Source organism: Uloborus diversus, chromosome 3 (genome assembly GCF_026930045.1).
Source record: "Uloborus diversus isolate 005 chromosome 3, Udiv.v.3.1, whole genome shotgun sequence".
Lineage (NCBI taxonomy): Eukaryota > Metazoa > Arthropoda > Arachnida > Araneae > Uloboridae > Uloborus > Uloborus diversus.
In genome coordinates, this window is record NC_072733.1 from 167,949,076 (window position 1) to 167,968,691 (window position 19,616).

General features: G+C 32.2%; 1 protein-coding gene across 3 annotated transcripts in view; it reads left to right on the plus strand.

Annotated features, from left to right (window-relative positions):
- Positions 1–19,616, plus strand: part of LOC129219260 (CUGBP Elav-like family member 2) — a 542,217-nt gene that overhangs the window by 443,562 nt on the left and 79,039 nt on the right. For all 3 annotated transcript variants that reach the window (XM_054853587.1, XM_054853590.1, XM_054853589.1), the window contains exon 5: positions 11,692–11,771. In XM_054853587.1, coding sequence (XP_054709562.1) covers positions 11,692–11,771 — 80 coding nt within the window. The remainder of the gene's footprint in view (positions 1–11,691; positions 11,772–19,616) is intronic.

A 19,616-nucleotide genomic window follows, 5' to 3' on the forward strand; every position in this document is an offset into this window, starting at 1 on the left:
AGAGGACGAAAAATATCGTTTTAATGACTTACTTCCTGCAGCAGAATTCTGATCCAAATGTCCGTGATTTTTTAATCTAAAACTCATTGAAGGATTCTAAGCAGTTCTCTTAGTGTTAAAATCAGAAAACGAGACATTAGTTTGACATGGTAAACCGCAGTATTACTTTTTTTAAATATTTCAACAAAATAGAGGCATCGATTTCAAGTTATTTTGTTACTTCATTATACATTGCTTTAACATCTCGAGCTGAGAGTATTCTTTATTTTCTGTAATTAGCATAAAATACGTTTTCAACAAAAATAAGAACATATTTCCCTGTAAATGAGTACAACCGAATCAAAGTAGATGCATAATAATATTCTTTCACTTGTTTATAGAGACACGTTTTTTGTACAGGTTTGTGGAAAAGTATGTCTTCTTTTAGACAAACGAGCGCTTGTAATAGTATTCAATATTCTTCTTTTATCTTTGAACTTGCGAAATTCCTAATTTCTTCCATCTTTCTTTATTTTCTTTTTTTCTTCATTTTTTTTTTATTTTTAGGTTTTTTTTTTTTTTTTTTTTTCCGTCTCTACTAGTACTGTCTGCTTCACGCAAAGCGAAGACTGTCCCGCAAAGTTCTTTCTTAAACCTTACAATGTGAAACATAATAAAAACAATCATTACGCAGAAAATTCTATTACAATTCATATGTACAAGCCCGCACAAATTATTATTTTTTTTTACTCACAGCTCAAAACACAAGAAAAAAATTGAAACAATTTCAGCAGAAGCCATTTAAATTATTGAAAAATGGTCGACTAAATACAAATTTAAATTTTATCAAACAAAAGCATAATCGATGACATGGGGAAAGAAAATTCGCACATCAATTAGATTAAACACATTATCATAGAAACTTAAACGGAAACACTCGTTTAAATTACTTTAAAATATCTGTTTAATGCTCAAAATAAAATTAAATGTATTATAATGTGTTTGATAAATCCTTTACTTTTAATAATCGTCAAAAACACATCGGAAAATAATAGCAAAAACACTAACAAAAACTTTCTCAAGATTTTAAACACCTAGTTCAAATGTTTCACTTTATTTTTGAAATTTCATGTTTAATAACTAGATACTTAAATGGGTTGCACATGCATCATTTGTGTACAAATTCGACAGCAACAACAAGAGTTTTCTCTGCAATAAAAATTCGTTTTTTTCTTCATGAAGCAGACTGAAATACATAATCGTATAATGCTGACTGTCTACAAATTAAATTATTTAATTTGTAGACAGGCAGAACAAAAAAAAACCTGAAGCAAATCTATTATTAGTGATAAATTTACAAAAACAAAGGTCAATAAACTGTATCATATCTATCATTGGCACAAAAATAAAAGTCCTAAACCTCTTAAATAACAGGAGATTCAAATATCGTACAGGCATTTTAAATATAAATAATTTGTTTTGGCGAATCTAAAACTGAATACATGATGGTACCGTTACTGTGGTTTTGTGTTAGAGGCAATGATGATCAACTACTAAGCGCTTCTCTCCAAATTACCATTACTTTAGTGTCGTAGGTCTTAGGATAATCTCCATGGTGGCTGCAATTGAACTAAAAATAAACTGAACCGGTATTTACTGTTTTGATTGTTTTAGATCCCTTAAAAATGAAACATAAATATGCAAAGTGCGACGTAAATTATTGAATTTTATTATTTATAAAGTAGTCTGGCCAGCGGATAGCAAACTTTTTCAGCCACGGAACCCTTAGTGGTTTGCTTTTACTTCAAGGAACCCAATTCTTGTTTGTGACTAAAAGACGAAATGTTTACACTCTAGGAGTCAAGTGATAGCGATGAAATATGATCATCATTCGATTACTTTCCTTTACATTGAAGACACAAAACACTATGATGTCTATTACTTCAATCTGAAGCAATATTTTAGATCCTCGGTACTGATTCTCCCCCCCCCCCCCCCGCAACTAGTGGAAGACAATAAACTTTTGCCACAGCAAACTCGTGGCGGAACCCTTCGACTTAACCCACTTTGGGAATTGCTGGTCTAGGCATCCTGTTTTGGTGCTTTCATACGCAGATAATGCAATGTTTTTAACTTTTTCTCTAATTTAGTTGCTAAAAATGGGTCTTATTCGTATTTATGGAGAAAAAAAAATTCTAATGGAGCTCGACTGTTTCTGCTAAAAATGCTGTATGTCAAGCAAAGCTCTTGACAATTCGACTCGTCATCATTATGGATTACTTACTACTTACATAAATTACCCGATTTAGAATTCTATGCACATTTAAACAGCTTGTCCGTATGAAACAGTATGAAAACATAAATATACAAATAGTAATTTAGCACAAAAAAAAACAACGAATACTTCAAAATAATAGAGAATTATTGTTGTTTCAAGGACATTACTTGAATTACTGGAAATAAATTAGTATATTTCCTTGGAAAAAAAAGCGACTAAAAACAATCAAAACTTCTTTTCTCCTATGTCACTGTTAAAATAACAATTGATACAAAGAGCGATTTATGATGGGTAAAATCTTTTGAGTTGTTCTGAAAACAACCGTTGTATTTATTCCATTCTCACCATGGTATAGGGTAGAGTTTGTTACTATTACTTCTTCTGCAATCAAAAGCTGGCTAATCATAGACTTTCCCCACTGGTTTCTTTAAATTCCAATCAATATATGGCATATTTTATTTCTGAGGACGTCTAGGTGACATTTATTTTTTTCTTCTTCTTCTTCTTTTTATAGCATATTCACTGCGATATTCTGTTTTCCATGCTCAAGCGCACAACAGAGAAATAACTGGAGACTTTTACTATCAAAAGACAAAAAAATAATAAATTGGCTTATTGACATGATGGCATATTCTTCGAACAATAGAAAAGATATTTCTTCCCTCCTGGCTCAAACTTCTTTTTTTACAATATATATGTCATTCTTCTTCGTTTTCATGCATTTATGATTTAATGAAATTTTCTAAAAACTGTTAAGCTATAATTCTATTCTAGCAGCTTTGTTTGATCTTTTTTTCATGTTACTTTCTTGGTTTCTTTATTTTTTTTTTTTAGTTTTGTCATTCTTCTGTTTTATTTTTCTTTTATTTCTAATTGTATACAACTGTGTAAAACCATTACATACGAGTAATGTAGATCTGTTACCGTAAAAGACCAAAATTGGAGAATGTCGACTTTCACCGGTGATTTGCCGGAAATTTTCGGTCTTCCACCGATGTCTTTGTTATGTGGACGTTGATATTTACCGGATCATGTAGACATTAACCAGATTTTTTCTTTTACAGTAACTTTTACACTGTGTGTGTGTAAATATAATCATAACTTAACACTTCAGTTCAGAATTTTATCTTAGTTTCATTTAAATTTAGCTGTATGATTCATTTAAAAATGAAGGTCTTTGGTTTAACTACAACTGACAGGGTTGCCAACCTTAGAGTAACCATTTGAGGAGAATCTATGGTAATTTTGAGGAGCAATTTAAAGTTTTGGGAGCAGTTTGGTATTTTGTACAAAAATCAATTAAAATAACTAAACCCATTTATCTAAAATTGTTTAAGAGCTTTAATAATAATTTAAGTACTAGTATAAAATAATTATTTTTAAATTAATAAAACAGCTTTAAACACTATTTCAATCTTTGAGCATGAGCATCTTTAATTTCCCGTATTTACATATTTGTTATGATAAAATAGCAAAATTTAAGCTTGAAAACGTTCGGCCGGAAAACGCGGAGCAAAATAACTTCTTTGCAGATCCGCGGAGTTTTGCAGTTGGTAACCCTGAGCTGATGTTCTCTCCTGAATACTCCAAACGGAGAAGATTTTCAGAACCATTCGGGTTCACGGAGAGGAATGTAAATTAAATTAATTAATAAAAGAGTAAATTCTATTATTTAACTTTTTAACACTGTTTTATAAAAGTCTCAGATATAATTTTTTTTTAATTTCTGCCTTCACTGATTAAAAAAAAAAGTGATTTGTTTTATTGTTTTCGCAGATTCTTGACAGCTAAAAGCTGTTACTTAATCCGTACATCTTGTGTATTTAAGTAAAGAAATATATAAATGAAATAAATTTGTTTTTCAACGCAGTTTTTGAATGTTTTTCCTGATTTAAATGCTGATTTACAGGGAATCCAACATAATTTCCAAGGACACCTTGCGTTAAAATTTAAATTTTGAGAAAAAGCTGTGTTTAGAATCTTAAATAAATCGATGAACTATAAATGCATAATAACATGATTCAACTAATCAATCGAGATTAAAAGCCCTACTCACACTGTTTTACCAAGCAATGTGCATTAAACGCAATACTTATAGAAATTTAAACCAACCAATTTACCTTAAACTTCATACATACAATCTTAAATCAATTAATGGGAAATGAAAGTCAGATCTAAAACCCTAGATCAATCAATGATCTACAATATTTGGAATGTTAACAGTGCTAAACCAGTTAACGTAGAATTAAAGCTATTCGTACAATATTGACCCATTCAATGTACACGCTCATAAAAAAACAATTAATGTACAACAAAAGGTCTATTTACAATCAAACTAATTAATACATAAATTTTCTCATGCAGATCTTCAGTTTTTTTGTTTTTTTTTTTTTTTTTTTTTCTGTCTGAACCATTTCCAAATAAAATCAGGAAGATATCGTATGTAATATCATTTTCTTTCAGAGAAGTTTTTGTTTTCTGATTCTGGCTTTTGTTTCTTTCCTGTGCCAATTGTCGTTGACATACACAGAAGTAAAAGATTTTTTTTTTTTTTTTGATAATTGTACCAAACAACAGGGTACTTATATTTTACTTTTTTTTTAATAAAAAATAGCATTGAGGAAGGTTTGACCCATATCAATTCCGAGAGATTTTTCCCGAGCCAAACCTTCCATTCTTTTGAGTGTGCAATATTTAAATAACTTTAAACAAACATTTTGCTCTAACTCAAGTAAGAGAAATTCTGTTCGTATTATTAAAGTCTCTGAGTGTTATAAAAATGTTAATTTCAAAGACTTTCTCTTCATCGATTACTCTGATCAGCTTAAATTTAAATGAGATTAATTTTTCGGTTTTGTTTTCAAGCTTAATAAGATATTCCAACCATCCTTTCAAGTTTCCTTCTCACTAGCTAGTATTTCTTCTGTTGTAACTGAAGTAAATTTTGTTTTATGATATGCAAAATCAACATATTTAAGCAGAAAGTAAACACATTTCTAATAAATTTATAAAATTAACATTGCCTAATTCATTAACATTTTGAATTATTCATTGAATTAAATCATTTTGAGGCTGTATTTTAGGTAAAATTTTTATTGCATAATATGGGAAGAATTAACTTATAGAGTTTTGAAGGCAGGAACAAGTCTAATGCAGCCGTTTAATAGAATTTGCAAAATTAAAAGCATACACGAAGCCACAACCTTTTTCTTGTAGTTAATAGATATTCGTTAACTTCATGAGTTAAAATATTAATTGTTTGACTAAGGAAATTAACGACATTCTTTATTTGGTTTTATTTAGGAAACTGACGCAGCAGTGTATCCAAAAGAAGTGCCATTAAGCTATTAAGCTAAATGATCAGTAGACCACTGGAGTTGCTTTTTTTTTTTTTTTTTTTTTAGGAGTTGCTTTATTAACTGAAATAGACTGACATTTCGGGCTATCAGAATCTTCACTAATTCAAACTTTTTTTTCAAAAGATTACCTGTTGTTTTTAATAATTAAACCAATGTTAACTTCTTCCCAATGGTTGCTTCCTTTGAATCCTTCATAGGTAGCACACTTCGTTTAATTACGTGGTAAAATAGTTGTAAACGTTGTAACGACCATTTTAAAACGTTCATGAAACGTTTGAGCGCAACTTTTGCTTCCTGGATTTTGGGCTGATTATTCGTACTGATGGTTTTATGATTTTATTTAAACAGTTTTTAGAGAAATCAAGGCGCAACGCTATCAATTAACAACATTTACTGACCAAGCACTCTCTTCTTCCCTCCTTCAATCAGTATCAAAATAATTCAAAACTCAGGAGTTAGCATAATCTTAAGCCACTTCCCATTTTGGAAGAATCTTCAACCGGTATACCAGAAAGAATTATTTACTTTGTACAATGAAAAAAAAATCGAAAACGTTCCTGAAAAAGAATGGACATCTAGTTTGCATAGTTTGTGTCAGTAGCATATCTGGCTAAAAACAGAAAAATTTGCAAACAAATGCGAGCACCTTATTAGCCTGCAATTCTTGCTAAGCTAACATCCAGAGACTGAATTTCACTCCCACTTGGCACATGGTCAATTTGGAAGGGCCGAAATGTAACTGAAAGCAAAGATGAGCATATCTACAAACTGGTAACTAAAATATTTATTTGAAACAGTTAGAAGCCTGCATTCATGCAACTTGCAGTAATTCAGAACACTTGGTGGAAACCCGTGAAATCCTGGAACGTTACCTGAAAACAGTCTGTAACATTTGGGAACTTTCTTACAGTGCAATGAATTTACGATTTATTTGCTACAAGACAGTTTCATCCGATTTCTGGTGGAAGAGTTCTTACAAAATAGGGTGTGGCTTAAGAGTGTACGATTTCTGGATTTTTTAAACTAATTTGGTACTCATTTAGGAAGGGAAGGAGGGAATTCTTTAGTTAGTAAATGCTGCTGGTTGATGCATTGCACCCTAAATTCTCTGAAAAATGTTTAAATAAAATTATAAAATTAGCAAGTTTTATAAAATGATAAGCACATAATAGTAACTGGAAGCTGTTTTCTCAGTATGATTGATATGATTTTAGTTTTCTTTGCTCAAGAACTGCTACTGCCTATACTGCTCCAAATTTTCGGGGAATTCCTAAATGTGACGCGAAACAGGTAAATGAATTTCAATTGTTGCTTTGGGAGTCAACTCTCATACCATACTGGCTTTCAGGCAGAAATCAGCAGAGACAATAATTTCATTCCCTCTATCTGCACTTTCGCATTACAAACCAAAAAAAAAAGAAATATTGAAAATAGTTTTCAATCCCAAAACCTCTAAACAGTGTGTGTGAAGTTGAATGCTCCAAGTTGAACAAACACATATTTTTAAATTTGAAGTGATCATTTGATACGCTCATTAAACTTGATATTTTTGTCAATAAAATTAGTTTGTTTTTAAACAATAAGTTTGTATAATAATTATTCTCTTGTAAAGAGGGGGTTTTTATTTAGACGCAAACTATTTGGTTTGAAGAGCTTTTAGTTTTAATGTACTGAAAGGTTAATTCTATCCAAGACTTATAACTTTTTTTTAATATCAATGTATTGCTTTAAAAAAAAATCCTATCCTGTCTAATGACCTCAACAGAAAAGACCGGCAAAAATTCTCAAAAAAGCTCACGAAATTATTTTTCAAATTTTCTAGATTCCGTAAGGTTTCCATAACCCACTTTTGATTTTATTTGTCCTTTCCCACTTGTTATCATTTTTTTTGCACGGAGAATATTCCAGCGTTGTTTAATTTATGAAAGCAATTTTTTCTTCCCCACATGCTTAGAAAACTACCTTTTACCTCTAAATTTGAAGGAAATAAACTCATCAGAATGCATTTATCATAATGTAAACAAAATGACGGTTTTGTTTTAGGCGAGCAAACGAAAAGAAAATTTTCACCAAAGAAACAATAGAATTTCTTAAGACCTCTTCAAATATTTGATCATCATTCATTGTTTGCAAAAACATAATGCTCCATTGTTCTTCCGTAAGTTACATCTGAACATAAAGCTCTTTATAGTTCATAGGAAAATATTGTAATTTATTTATTTGTAGATTTTTTTTTTTTTTTTTTTTTTTTTGTCTTAAATTTTCAGTGGTAAAAACTTCTTATTTCGTTGGATACTAGAACTAAGAACAGTTAAAAACTACAAACGTGTCTGATACTAACTATATATATATATATATATATATATATATAGGGTCTGGTGGGGGAAAGTGGTCAATGGGGTAAAGTGGTCATACGTCAAATAAACGACTATAACTTGGAAATAAATGTTCGAATGAATGTGAAAATTTTATTTTAGGTTCAAGGAGTTAGAAACTACATTTTGAATACAAAGTTTTAAAACTCGCAAAATTTTATTTGGTAAAAAAAAATATTTTCTGTTAAGATGAAAATTTTAAAAATCTAAACACCTCTTTTAACTTCTTTGGGAAATTTTGTTTGTTAGAATTATGAACAGATTGACGGTACAGGAAGCTTCCTACATGTCTTAAGATCGCTTACTCATTAGCAGTTAGCTGAATATAGTTTAGATAATTTTTTAGAACAATTTCAGTAAGATGGGGTAAAGTGGTCATAATATTAGGCTTAACGAATATTGTTCTTCTAATGTCACTTAATAGTGAGGTATAAAGCAGATATAAATTAAATATTAATTCCACTTAATATGTATTGTTTTTACAGTAAATGGGATTAAATATACGAGTATATACGTATGCATACGCATATACTCGTGTAGGCGCGTATATAAACGTATTCACATACATGCACCAATAAATATGTATATGGGTATCTGCGATATAGGTTATTTTTTATCTATGCAGATATACATTCGACTATACACGTATATACTTGCTTTTACTCGTATGTATACGAACACTTAAATGCTCAGGTAGACACGTATATACACGTGCGTACTCGAGTAAACACTTACATACAAGCATATGATATACAAGTACAGAGGGTGAGTTTAAATTCTTGGGAAATATTTTAAAAGGTGTTAGAGGGGAAGATAAGAAGCTAGAATGATAAGGAACATATGTTCACAAACACAATGCTGACGCACTACATGTACGCAAAGCCTAAGACTGATGGATGCAAAACAGGTCACAAATTTGTTACACTCAGACAATTTTACACAACATTTTAGGTCGTAAGAAAGTTTTACAGCGATTGAAGAAATTTGCGGCCTACAGCTGTAATACATGCGCCGCAATCACAAAGCACTCTCTGTTTTAATAACGAGACTTTTGAAAAACTTTCATCCGTCGCTGCGCCTTTGTTGCGATGCGTGTAACTAGTACGGGTCGTAATTTTTAACAAGTACTCTAAATATTATCTAAAAACTAAAATTTTGAGTGAAATCATCTTTGTGTAAAAAATTTGTGACCTGTTTTGCATCCACCAGTTTCTGGCTTTGTGTGCATGTAGCGCGTCAGCGACCATAAGCTCCTTATTATTCTTTGCTTCTTATCCTAACCTCTCACACCCCTTAGATTTTTGCTCAAGAGCTTGGATTCACTCTCTAGGCATACATGTATATAAGCGTATATACTCGTGTATACATATATGTACTGGTGTATACACGTAAATGTACATATATACGTCTTTTCAGGTATATAATTGTGTTTACACGTATACATACGTACATACTCGTGCTTCCATATATACATGTATATATGTGAGTAAAAACGTACAAACACGCACTGGATTCATCCACGAATTAATTCATGTATATCCGTAAAAACATTTATGTACACTTATGTATGTGTCCACATGTACACTTGTACATGTATGCGTATATACATCTACTATTCACGTATATACTCAGGTATGCACGTGTATACTCGAGATGCAAGTGCATACATGCATATGACGTTCGTTTATACGCGTATATATACGTGACACGTATATAAACATGACACATATATACTCGTGTAGATACGTCAACACTCCTTTAGGTAATCACGTATACATGCTTATATACTCGTGTATACACGTATATACTTAAGTAGGCAAGTGCATGCTTGTATCTGATGTATACATGTATCTACTCATATATGAGCGTGTTTCTTCATATTTACACGACACGTATATATTCGTGTATACACACAAATATTAGTGCATATACTTGTAACCATAAACATAACTGAAATATACAAATATTAAGGTTATTTAATATGGTTTTGCATTTGTTTTTAACTATGACCACTTTACCCCATGCTATGACCACTTTCCCCCATCCCATGGGGTAAAGTGGTCATAAACACAAAGGGAAAAGAAAGTGTTATAAAACTAATTAAATCAATATATTTTTTTCTAAACTTCAATGTATTGTGTTCTTTAATAATGCAATGTAAAATAACAACAAAAAAAGTTGAAGTGTTTAAATAATTTGTTGTATTTATTATCCACCAAAGTTGAAAACCTACGAATTTATGACCACTTTACCCCACCAGACCCTATATATATACACACACACACACACACACACATATATATATATATATATATATATATATATATATATATATATATTTATATATATATAACTGGTAAGCGTTTGTCTTTCAAATCACATTTACTAAATGAAAAATTTACATCTTTGCATTTTAAATAATTCAATTGCATCAATGTCTTATAAAGAAAATAAGTGTAATTGAGTTAAAACTCCATAATTCTCATAACTTGCATACCTCTCTTTAGTGATTCATTCAAAGTTCAATTTAAGTGCATTGCATCTTCATCGTTAATCAAATTTTGGAGGCAGTTGAGTTGTACACATTATCCATCAAAGAAAGGTAAACTCAAAAGCAGCTGAAAACCTTTTAGGGCTATAACCCTGTTCAGCGATTATAATCAACGAGCGTTTTGATGGTGGACTCCAATACGTCTTAGACCAAGCAATGGCAGCTGTGTGTTCTGACAAAGGTTTTGTGCAAGTATGTAGGTACAATCACGCAGCACCCAAAGTTGGGATGCAAAGTGACACGGATAAGCATAGGCAGTTGTGACATTACATAATTGCAAGAACATTACAGTATATATGTGGTGCAGCAAAACTCAAGTATCACAGAGATATGGCGGATGAACTGGAAGGGGAAACATAACACTTCGTTTTGTAAGAGGTAGGTTCAGTGAGAACGCGAAGTAGTTAATGTTTAGCTGCTCCCGTGATCTCGCTGTCCCTATTCATTGTAAAATGAAGTTTCCGCTTTCAGTTCATCAGCCATCTCTCTGACGTCAACCAATACTACCACCGTTATGTAGCAAATAGAATCACGAGTTATTTGAAGGGAATTCATTGTGCCATTTGTTTGTCCATTTGTGTTTTAATTCATTGCTCTTGCTCTTATCATTGCTCCTACTGTTAAACTAAGTACAGCTGCTTGCTCCAGCTTGTAGTAAAACTTGCTTAATGGTAAGTTATATTGTTTATTACTCCTAGCATATACATGTAGCAACTCTGGCTAAAAAGTCTACTGCAGCTTGCTGTTTCAGTGGTCATATTTGTGTGTGTATATATATATATATATATATATATATATGCGTATGTATGTATACAGCTTTTTAATTTTAGCAGAGGGGTTTTTTTTGTCAGAGCTTGCGTCCTGATACCTCTTGCACCCCCCCCCCCGCGGAGGTGCTATATAATGTATATATATATATATATATATATATATATATATATATATATATATATATATATATATATATATATATATATATATATAATCTGTGTATGTGTGTTTATGTACGTAGGTATGAATAATGTACTAGTATATGTATTAATTAATTCTTCGTCATAGTTTTCTGCTGTGATATAATTTATGAAATCATCTATGTAACCGGGTTCCTTCTCGAATAACTTCTCTCTACGATCAATTTTGCTCTTTCAGGTTGTGCTTTCGTCACTTACGCATCTCGGCAATGTGCCATCAACGCTATCAAGTCCATGAACCATTCACAAACAATGGAGGTAAGTACGGATTTTTTTTTCCCCAATCTTTCATTTTTTCGCGGAAACTGAATTACCTCCACTAACAGTTTTGCGTTCAACTGTTCGCACACACATGTCCTGGAATTCCAATACAGATCATAGAAAAAATGTTCTTTTGTGACAAATTCCTTTCTCTTTTTTAACTGCCTTTTATTTCATTTGTGTTTTTTGCTGTTTTTAAACTGGCATTGCTTCAATGTTTGTCTTCTCGGCTATCACCATTGCAGCTATTTCGTTTATTTTAGTTATCAAAGGAAGCGTCGGAAGTTTTGATTATTCATGCCATGGTTAAGAATGGCATTTGGTTAAAATTTTGAGAAACAGTTCCCGTTACATTTCATGAGTTTTGAAGTTGTGCATGATATTACCTGGAGTTTTTCAGACTCAATGACGTTTATAAACTGAAAATAACATCCCATTTCGTGTAGAAAATGGTTGGAAAAAATAATTCAGCAAAGTATTTCGAGTACAGTGCGGGTTCAACTTCCGAGCACGATCAGATCTCGACTAACTTCTTGTTGACTCAGGCTATAGGAGAACCAGAGTTTATTATTATTATTATTATTCTGTGGAGAACCAATACAAACCCTTCTCTTACAAGTAAACCCTAAGCTGGGTAAAACCGTACAGAAATAGACAAGGTAAGAAAGTACGGAAAGAGGTGAGCAAAAACTCAGTAAATCAATAGTAGATCAATCGGAAAATACTCAAAAAACTTATTTTTGCAGACATTTGAAGTGCGATTTGTTTTACTCTCTCTTCGTATGACAGAAACATTTTAGCAATATTATTTTCAATGATATACAAGCATGTAGAGATTTGTAAACAACAATTTTATCTTAGTCTCTCTTTCTTTCTCTCTCTTTTTTTTTCTTTTTGACTAGTTGTTAGTTAAATATTTGGACTGCAAAGTGCTCTTATGTATGTCGCTAATCAGAAGAAGGAGCTACGTTAAGAAATCTCGTGTTTTGCACAACGACCAGTATAGTAATGCATAAGTAGGCTTGCCAGACTAGGTAGTAGAAGTAGGTTTTCAGATAAAATCCCGTTATCCCGACCGGTTTACTTCACGTTCCAGTAAAAAACAAATTTAATTACAGATGACCAAAAAAATCTAAAAATAATTAAATATGAAGGATTATTTAGGTTTTCTTCTCTGTCATTTGAAACATTGATTCATCAGATTAATATCGGATTAGCTTGTTAAGATTTTTACTACAAGATTAAAAACAAAAGAATTACTAAAAAAAAAAAAGTCTTAACGAATGAAAAGTATATGTAAATGTTGTTCAAATGTTTATTTCTCATTCAAAATGTTTCTTCTTTTTGAAGCAACTTATAAATATCAATAAGTAAGAAATAAAATGTTTAAATGTATCTGCTTGTGTCATTTATTATCATCCCTGGTTTAGGCTCACAATTAGTAACCACTTCACTCATAGCATTGAGAATAAACTACACTCTAAAACACTCTAAAAACCAGCCAGGATTACCCTTTGAAGGTGTGTACGCTTTTGAATGCTCACAACGCTGGGGGAGGGGGGGAGGCATTCCGGTGTCCTGGTTGAACATTTCAGAAATATGGCAAACCTACGCATAAGTCACCAGCTTGAAATCTGTCTTATTGACACGAGAGCTGGGCTGTCGTGTCACTGTCGTGTGACTTTGTTGGTTATACGGTATGCCTTGAACTCAAATCCTAATATTAGCCTTTACCAAATGGAATCATAACTCATCTACATTCCAACCGATATTTTCTAGTGTCCAACTGACTTGCTGTAGCCTTTGGCATATGTAAGTAAAAGCACTCGAAGTAGGTTTTCCGTTTTTTCATAGCCTATCAAAGTCAAATCCCGCTGCATTATCCTCTGGGATACGTCTGTGGTACGTCTACTTCATTTTTTCACTTATTTTGCGCAATGTTTTTTTAATAGTGAGAAGTTATGCAAGTTTAGTGGAAGTTTAGTAAAAAGTACGTGCTCTCAATGCACTCTTGAAACTATGGATCCAGAAATGTTGTAACAATTTCTGACATGCCTTTCAATTCATCTACCAATCCACGTTCAAAGTCTGTTTATCTATCGTTTTATGTTAATAACGAGATTACAATTGAAAACCGTCCCTCTTTCGTATTTTTATGCAACTATTCCATGACCTTTGTACGTTCAGTGCATATGAGTTATGGAATACACTAAGAAAATTCCGAAACGTTACAGATTTTTCCAAGATAATGCTACGAGATTTCACTGGTTTCCACCAGTTTCCTGTGAAAAACTAGTACATTTAAAAACAATTTCCTGAATTACTACAAATTGCATGGATTCAGGATTCTCATTGTCGTGAAAATATTTTTAGCTACCAGTGAGGTGATATGCCCATCATCTTTATTAAGTGTTTTGGCCTACAGCTCGGCTACGGTCCCACCTGACTGACTGAGCTCGAGCGAGAGTGAAATGCAGCCTCTGGATACTGTAGCTGTGCAACAATTAGAGGCATATTAGCTGTTACGGGATTTACTTGAAATTCTGCCTTAGCTTCGGTCATATTTTCTAAAAGGCTCTAGAAGCGTTCCTGGTAAATCAGAAAGGTTTTGAGCCACATCTTTAAACGTACCTGAGTTTTTTTGGAAAGTTCCTGATGTATTTCAGATACTGGCTTTTATTAGGAAGGTTTTTAAATTCTTCAGTAAGGTATTTCGGGAAGGTTACCGACTTTTAGCGGGACATTTTTCTGTTTTTTGCTGAATATGTTATTGGTATAAATCGAGCTCATTAAATTATTGCCCATTATTACAGAAACGTTACGCCCATTATTCCAGAATTTTTTACGTGTTTCTTGCTGAATAGCACCAGTTGTTATAACGCATAATTCTTTTGCTAAATTATACACAAATCATATATTTTGTATAAAGATAAATTTTTAGTATTTTCGTAATTCGAGAGTTTACCTTAAAACACAAAAATAATTTATCTTTATAAAATAAGGGTTAAAAACATAAAAGAGGAACTTTTCAATTAGCGAAATTTCTTACTAGTTCTCGCAATGATAACTTTTTTGTCACAAGCCTGATGTGAACTTTTTTCTTGCAACAAAAACGCCCATATAACGTAAACAAATCGTCCATTGTTGAAAGGAATATTCTGGCTATCTGATAGAAACTGGAGAAATTGAAGCTTCAAGTAAATTAATTGAAAAATGGCGCGCAAAACAGGTATCTTAAGTAAATATTTCCCATTCTTTTGTTCGTTTTCCTTTCAAGGATAATTAGCATACTCTTAAAATATTTTCTTTCCATTACGTCTTTGTTTACTTTACGACTTTGACTTTATTTTTGAGCGACTGAATTTCGTTTGGATAAGTCCATGATTTTTTCCCCCATCCATTATTACTGTCAGTTTTCTTTTTACACATTTGCATCAACTTCGCTTCCTCATTTGGTAGCTTTTAATGGATTTTTGAGAAAACGCTGATTCGTTTGATTTTGGAGAATACTACTTTGTTTTATTCAAAAAGTTCAACTCAGTCTCACATTCATACGAAATGTCTTTAAAATTAGTTTATCGATTTGCTTATGCAAATTTTCAGACAGCACAGAAATGTCGGCTTTGTTTGGATGTATTTGTTATTTGGATAAAAAAGAAATACTTATGCCAAATGGCCACAGCTGCATTTGATTACAAATATTTCTTGATAATCCTTTTATTATTTTAAACCGAAAGCTTTCATGTTGTCGTAGTTTATAATTAATAACATTTTTAATAACGCTGAAAATTTCTTTTAGAAATTTCTGTACATATTATCTTGTGTCTTAAGGCAATATTGTCTTAAGAAATGAAAACTTAAAAAATGCGTATAAAGTATGGGAAATAATGTAATTATTCTTATTTGTTTTTATTCTATTAAATTATGTTCTAAAATTGCTGAAGGCTCACAGCTCTGATAAATTTTTGAAGCTTGTGAATTTAAAGCCAATAAGTTTATTTTAAGAATATAGCAATAATTAGTTTTCAATTATACAAACATGAGTTCGTTAATTTTTGTTTTGTTGAATTTTTAACTCGTTCGAAAATTTCTACGAATAAGTTTCGCTTCATATAGTCTAGCTCTTTTCAAGAAATAATCAGCTTGTGTTTCAAATACTTAATATTTTTTTAAGCGTTTTAAATAGAATTTAATTGATTTTTAACGCTGAGAGAAAAATAGAGCAGTTTAAGATCTAATTTTGAACTTAAATCTTAATATCAAAAACTTATAACATAACTGTAGTAAAAAAATTTCATAAATATTTATTTCAGCATAGATAGCATTTTTATTACTTTATTTAAAGCATATACTGTCCAGCTCCGTGAAGTTGAGCTATGGCCTTGAGCAAGTTGCATTTCATTAAAGGAAGGGCAATCAGTAAGAAGAGGAAGTGTTAGGCGCAGAGTAATTCTCTATCAAAAATGTGGGGTTTCCCAAATTAAAATAAAACAAAATCGTGTTTCAGCAAACTTGAAAGAGCCACAAGCTTTGTTGTAACAGGAATTTCGTTATAATGGAATTTAAGAAGTGTAATGGCGGTTAAAATGGGACTGAACATTTATTTCGTTGAAACGGACAGTTCTCGGTAATCGATGTAATGAGTTAAACGTTTCTGTGAGAACTGTATTTTTTTTGCTATCGCTGCTTCTGATAACATTAAATCTGAATATTTTCAGAATTATTGGTGGTGGGTTTGTTTGAAATGAAATAAGATTTTCCTCACCATTTTTGGCCAAGTAGATAAAAATTTTTGACATCTTTTAATGCAAGGGTTGCGAACTTTAATAGTTACAACTACAGTAAAACCTGTCTCCTACGATACTGTTAGGTCCTAAAAAGATATTGTTATAGACAGATTTTCATTATAGACAGTTTGATTATTTATGCTGCCATTTTGCTTTGACCAAGGAAAATATCGTTATAGACAGGTTTATTGATATAGACAGTATTGTTATAGACAGGTTTAACTATATTTGGTTACATCTAATACTAAAGTGATGCATGCCACCGACTATTACAATACAGTACAGCGTCGTTGATCCTGACCAAAGGCAACCCAGATAAATGAAAATCCGGATAATCCAGCTTAATATGGGTAATAAATAAAACACATTCGTAAATAAGCAGAATTGTCTTTTATTACTTCAAAAAACGATGCATTGTAACAAAACTACGTGGGATTGTTACTCGCAAACACTTTATTATTTTTAGTTCAGCTGCAGTGGTGTCGGACTGACATTTCAAATCCGCCATGTTGTTTATTAGATGCTAGTAATCGTTTCTACCTCAACACCTTCAATTCGGGCTGATATTGCCTCATCCCATAAAATAGCTTTATTTGAAGAATTGGCAATTAGAGAAAACATTATGAGTGCAAAATAAATAATTTCTTCTTTTTTTATCTTAGTTTCGTTATTGTAATGCAGTTTCGTTATTGTAATGCACCACCCTTTTTACCCGTCTGCGTGTGCGCTATGCAAAGGAGGGTAATGTGTTTATAAGTCTATGTATGTATGTCTGTTCCTATGTGGCGTTCTGCAGGCTGAACGCCTTGGACAATTTTGGTAATTCTTACGTCAATCGATTTGTCTTAACCTTGGGAGTGTCACTAAACACATGACAGTAATCAAAATTCACCATATCAACAACCAGTTGCCATATTTTGTCAGTTTGGGATCGGCGCACGTTGAGTGTTACACACTGTGTCGCACGCTACCTGCGTGCGACAAATGCAGGTGGTTTTCGCTGCCTGAAATTTTTTGTTTACTAAGTCTTCTAATTGGGGTCCCATTGGCCGAGTGGTCTAAGCGATTGCTTCTCCCACTGGAGGCGGTGAGTCAAGACACCCTCGCTCCGGATGTACTTTACCCTCTTTCTGATGAAAATTCTTTCATGTGTTCTTTATATGTATTCTGTACTGTAATGAAAAATATATTATGCGTAACGAAGGCAAGACACTCAGCTTGTAGTCTTCATCAAAATAAACCCGTGCAATAAGCACCAAAAGAAAGAGAGTCTACTAATTCGATTTTCATCTCTAACATGTTGCATTTGTTTTTGCCTTGATTCAAGGGACTAAATTTCGTGACGTGTACTTTCTTGAGAGGCTATTTTAGTTTTGCGAGAAAGATTTGACTGACGAAGTTTCCGATTTCGCGTCGTCATGAGTTATACAGGCTGTTTATATAGCTGTGCTGTGGTTGACTTAAGTTCGCGCACTTTTGCCGAAGGTCAAGCACATGTCGCTTTAAGCCATGTTAGGTCCCTAGAGGGACTAATTAACAGTAGTTTAGACCACCGCAAGTTACTTAATAAACCTCACGATAGAAACAAAGTATCCCAATGAAATGACAAGGTTGTGAAATGTACCGTCTTATAATCATAATAACTAAGTCAATGAAAATTAACTAAAAAGTGTAAAATAAAAAATTATTAAATAAAAACAAAAACCTGACTGCGTAGAAACCAAAAAAACTAAAAAGAAAAATATGTATAAGCCCAGTAGTTTAGAATGTTATTAAGTACTACTGAATAACTACACCGTTGAAATAGTTTTATAACCGTACACAGATAAGACAAATCATAAATTCAAGAGCAGAATAGAAGGATCAACAGTCGGGGCCCAGTCAAATTTTACGGGGTTCTTTGAATCAGAAAAGATATATATAATATATATATATATATATATATATATATATATATATATATATATATATATATATATATATATATATATATATATAGAGAGAGAGAGAGAGAGAGAGAGAGAGAGAGAAAGAGAAAGATATATATATATATATTAATATACACAGTGAGAGTGAGATAGAAAGAGAAAGATATATATATATATGCGTGTGTGTGTGTGTGAGAGAGAGAGCTTTAGACCTTCAGAACACTGCTTGCATTCCTATATGTAACTTCTTGGTTTATAATTTTCTCATTGATTGTTCGGTTGATCCGTTATTTTTACTGATTAGTGTTTACTGTTCTGCCTCGTTTTGCTTTTCTCGGATATCTTTTCATCTATTAGCTCAGGCCCGGCTCCTGTGGTAGTCGACCTGTGCCGCCGCCTAGAACGGCAGATTTTAGGCGCGGCAAATTTCATGACGGCAAAATGTAAGGAAGCAAAAAAGGAATAAAAAATGAAAAACTCAAATTTGTTGCTTAGTTTTTTTCCTCTTACAGCTCAAATTGCAACAATGTGTGAGAGTATGCTAGATGGCTTTAAAAAAATAATAATTATTATATTATTAAGACGAGGGGGCAGCATTTTTCGACATCGCCCGAGGGGGGGAGCGGCAAACCTACTAGAGCCGGCCCTGTATTAGTTCCTTTCTTTTGCATTCAAAAAGGGATTCTTTGGAACTATGAAACACGTGCACGTAGCTTTCTTGCTCATTGGTGCATTTATACGTTGTTTTATATTTATTTTTCTAGTACGAAGATATTTATTCAATTCTTATGCATTGGATAATTTTAAAAGTCAGGTAATCATAAATAACAACAAAAAAAATTAGTTAACAAGTTAGACTTTATTTCTTTATCATCCTAACCACTATTATGTATCCCTGAGGGCATTTGCGGCCCCTTTTTTTTCTATCTATAATTATACAATCAAATAGCTGTTCCCTTCAAAAGTTGTTTAAACTTTTTATTTTCAACTTACTTTTTTTCAAAATTTCCCCAAAGCAGTTATCGGGAAATAGTTCCTAAAATCAGCACAGTTTACTTAATTATTAATCGCAGATAATTCGTCTAGAAGTCATAACTATTCTCTTTCAAAAAGCTTTTAGCCGTCTG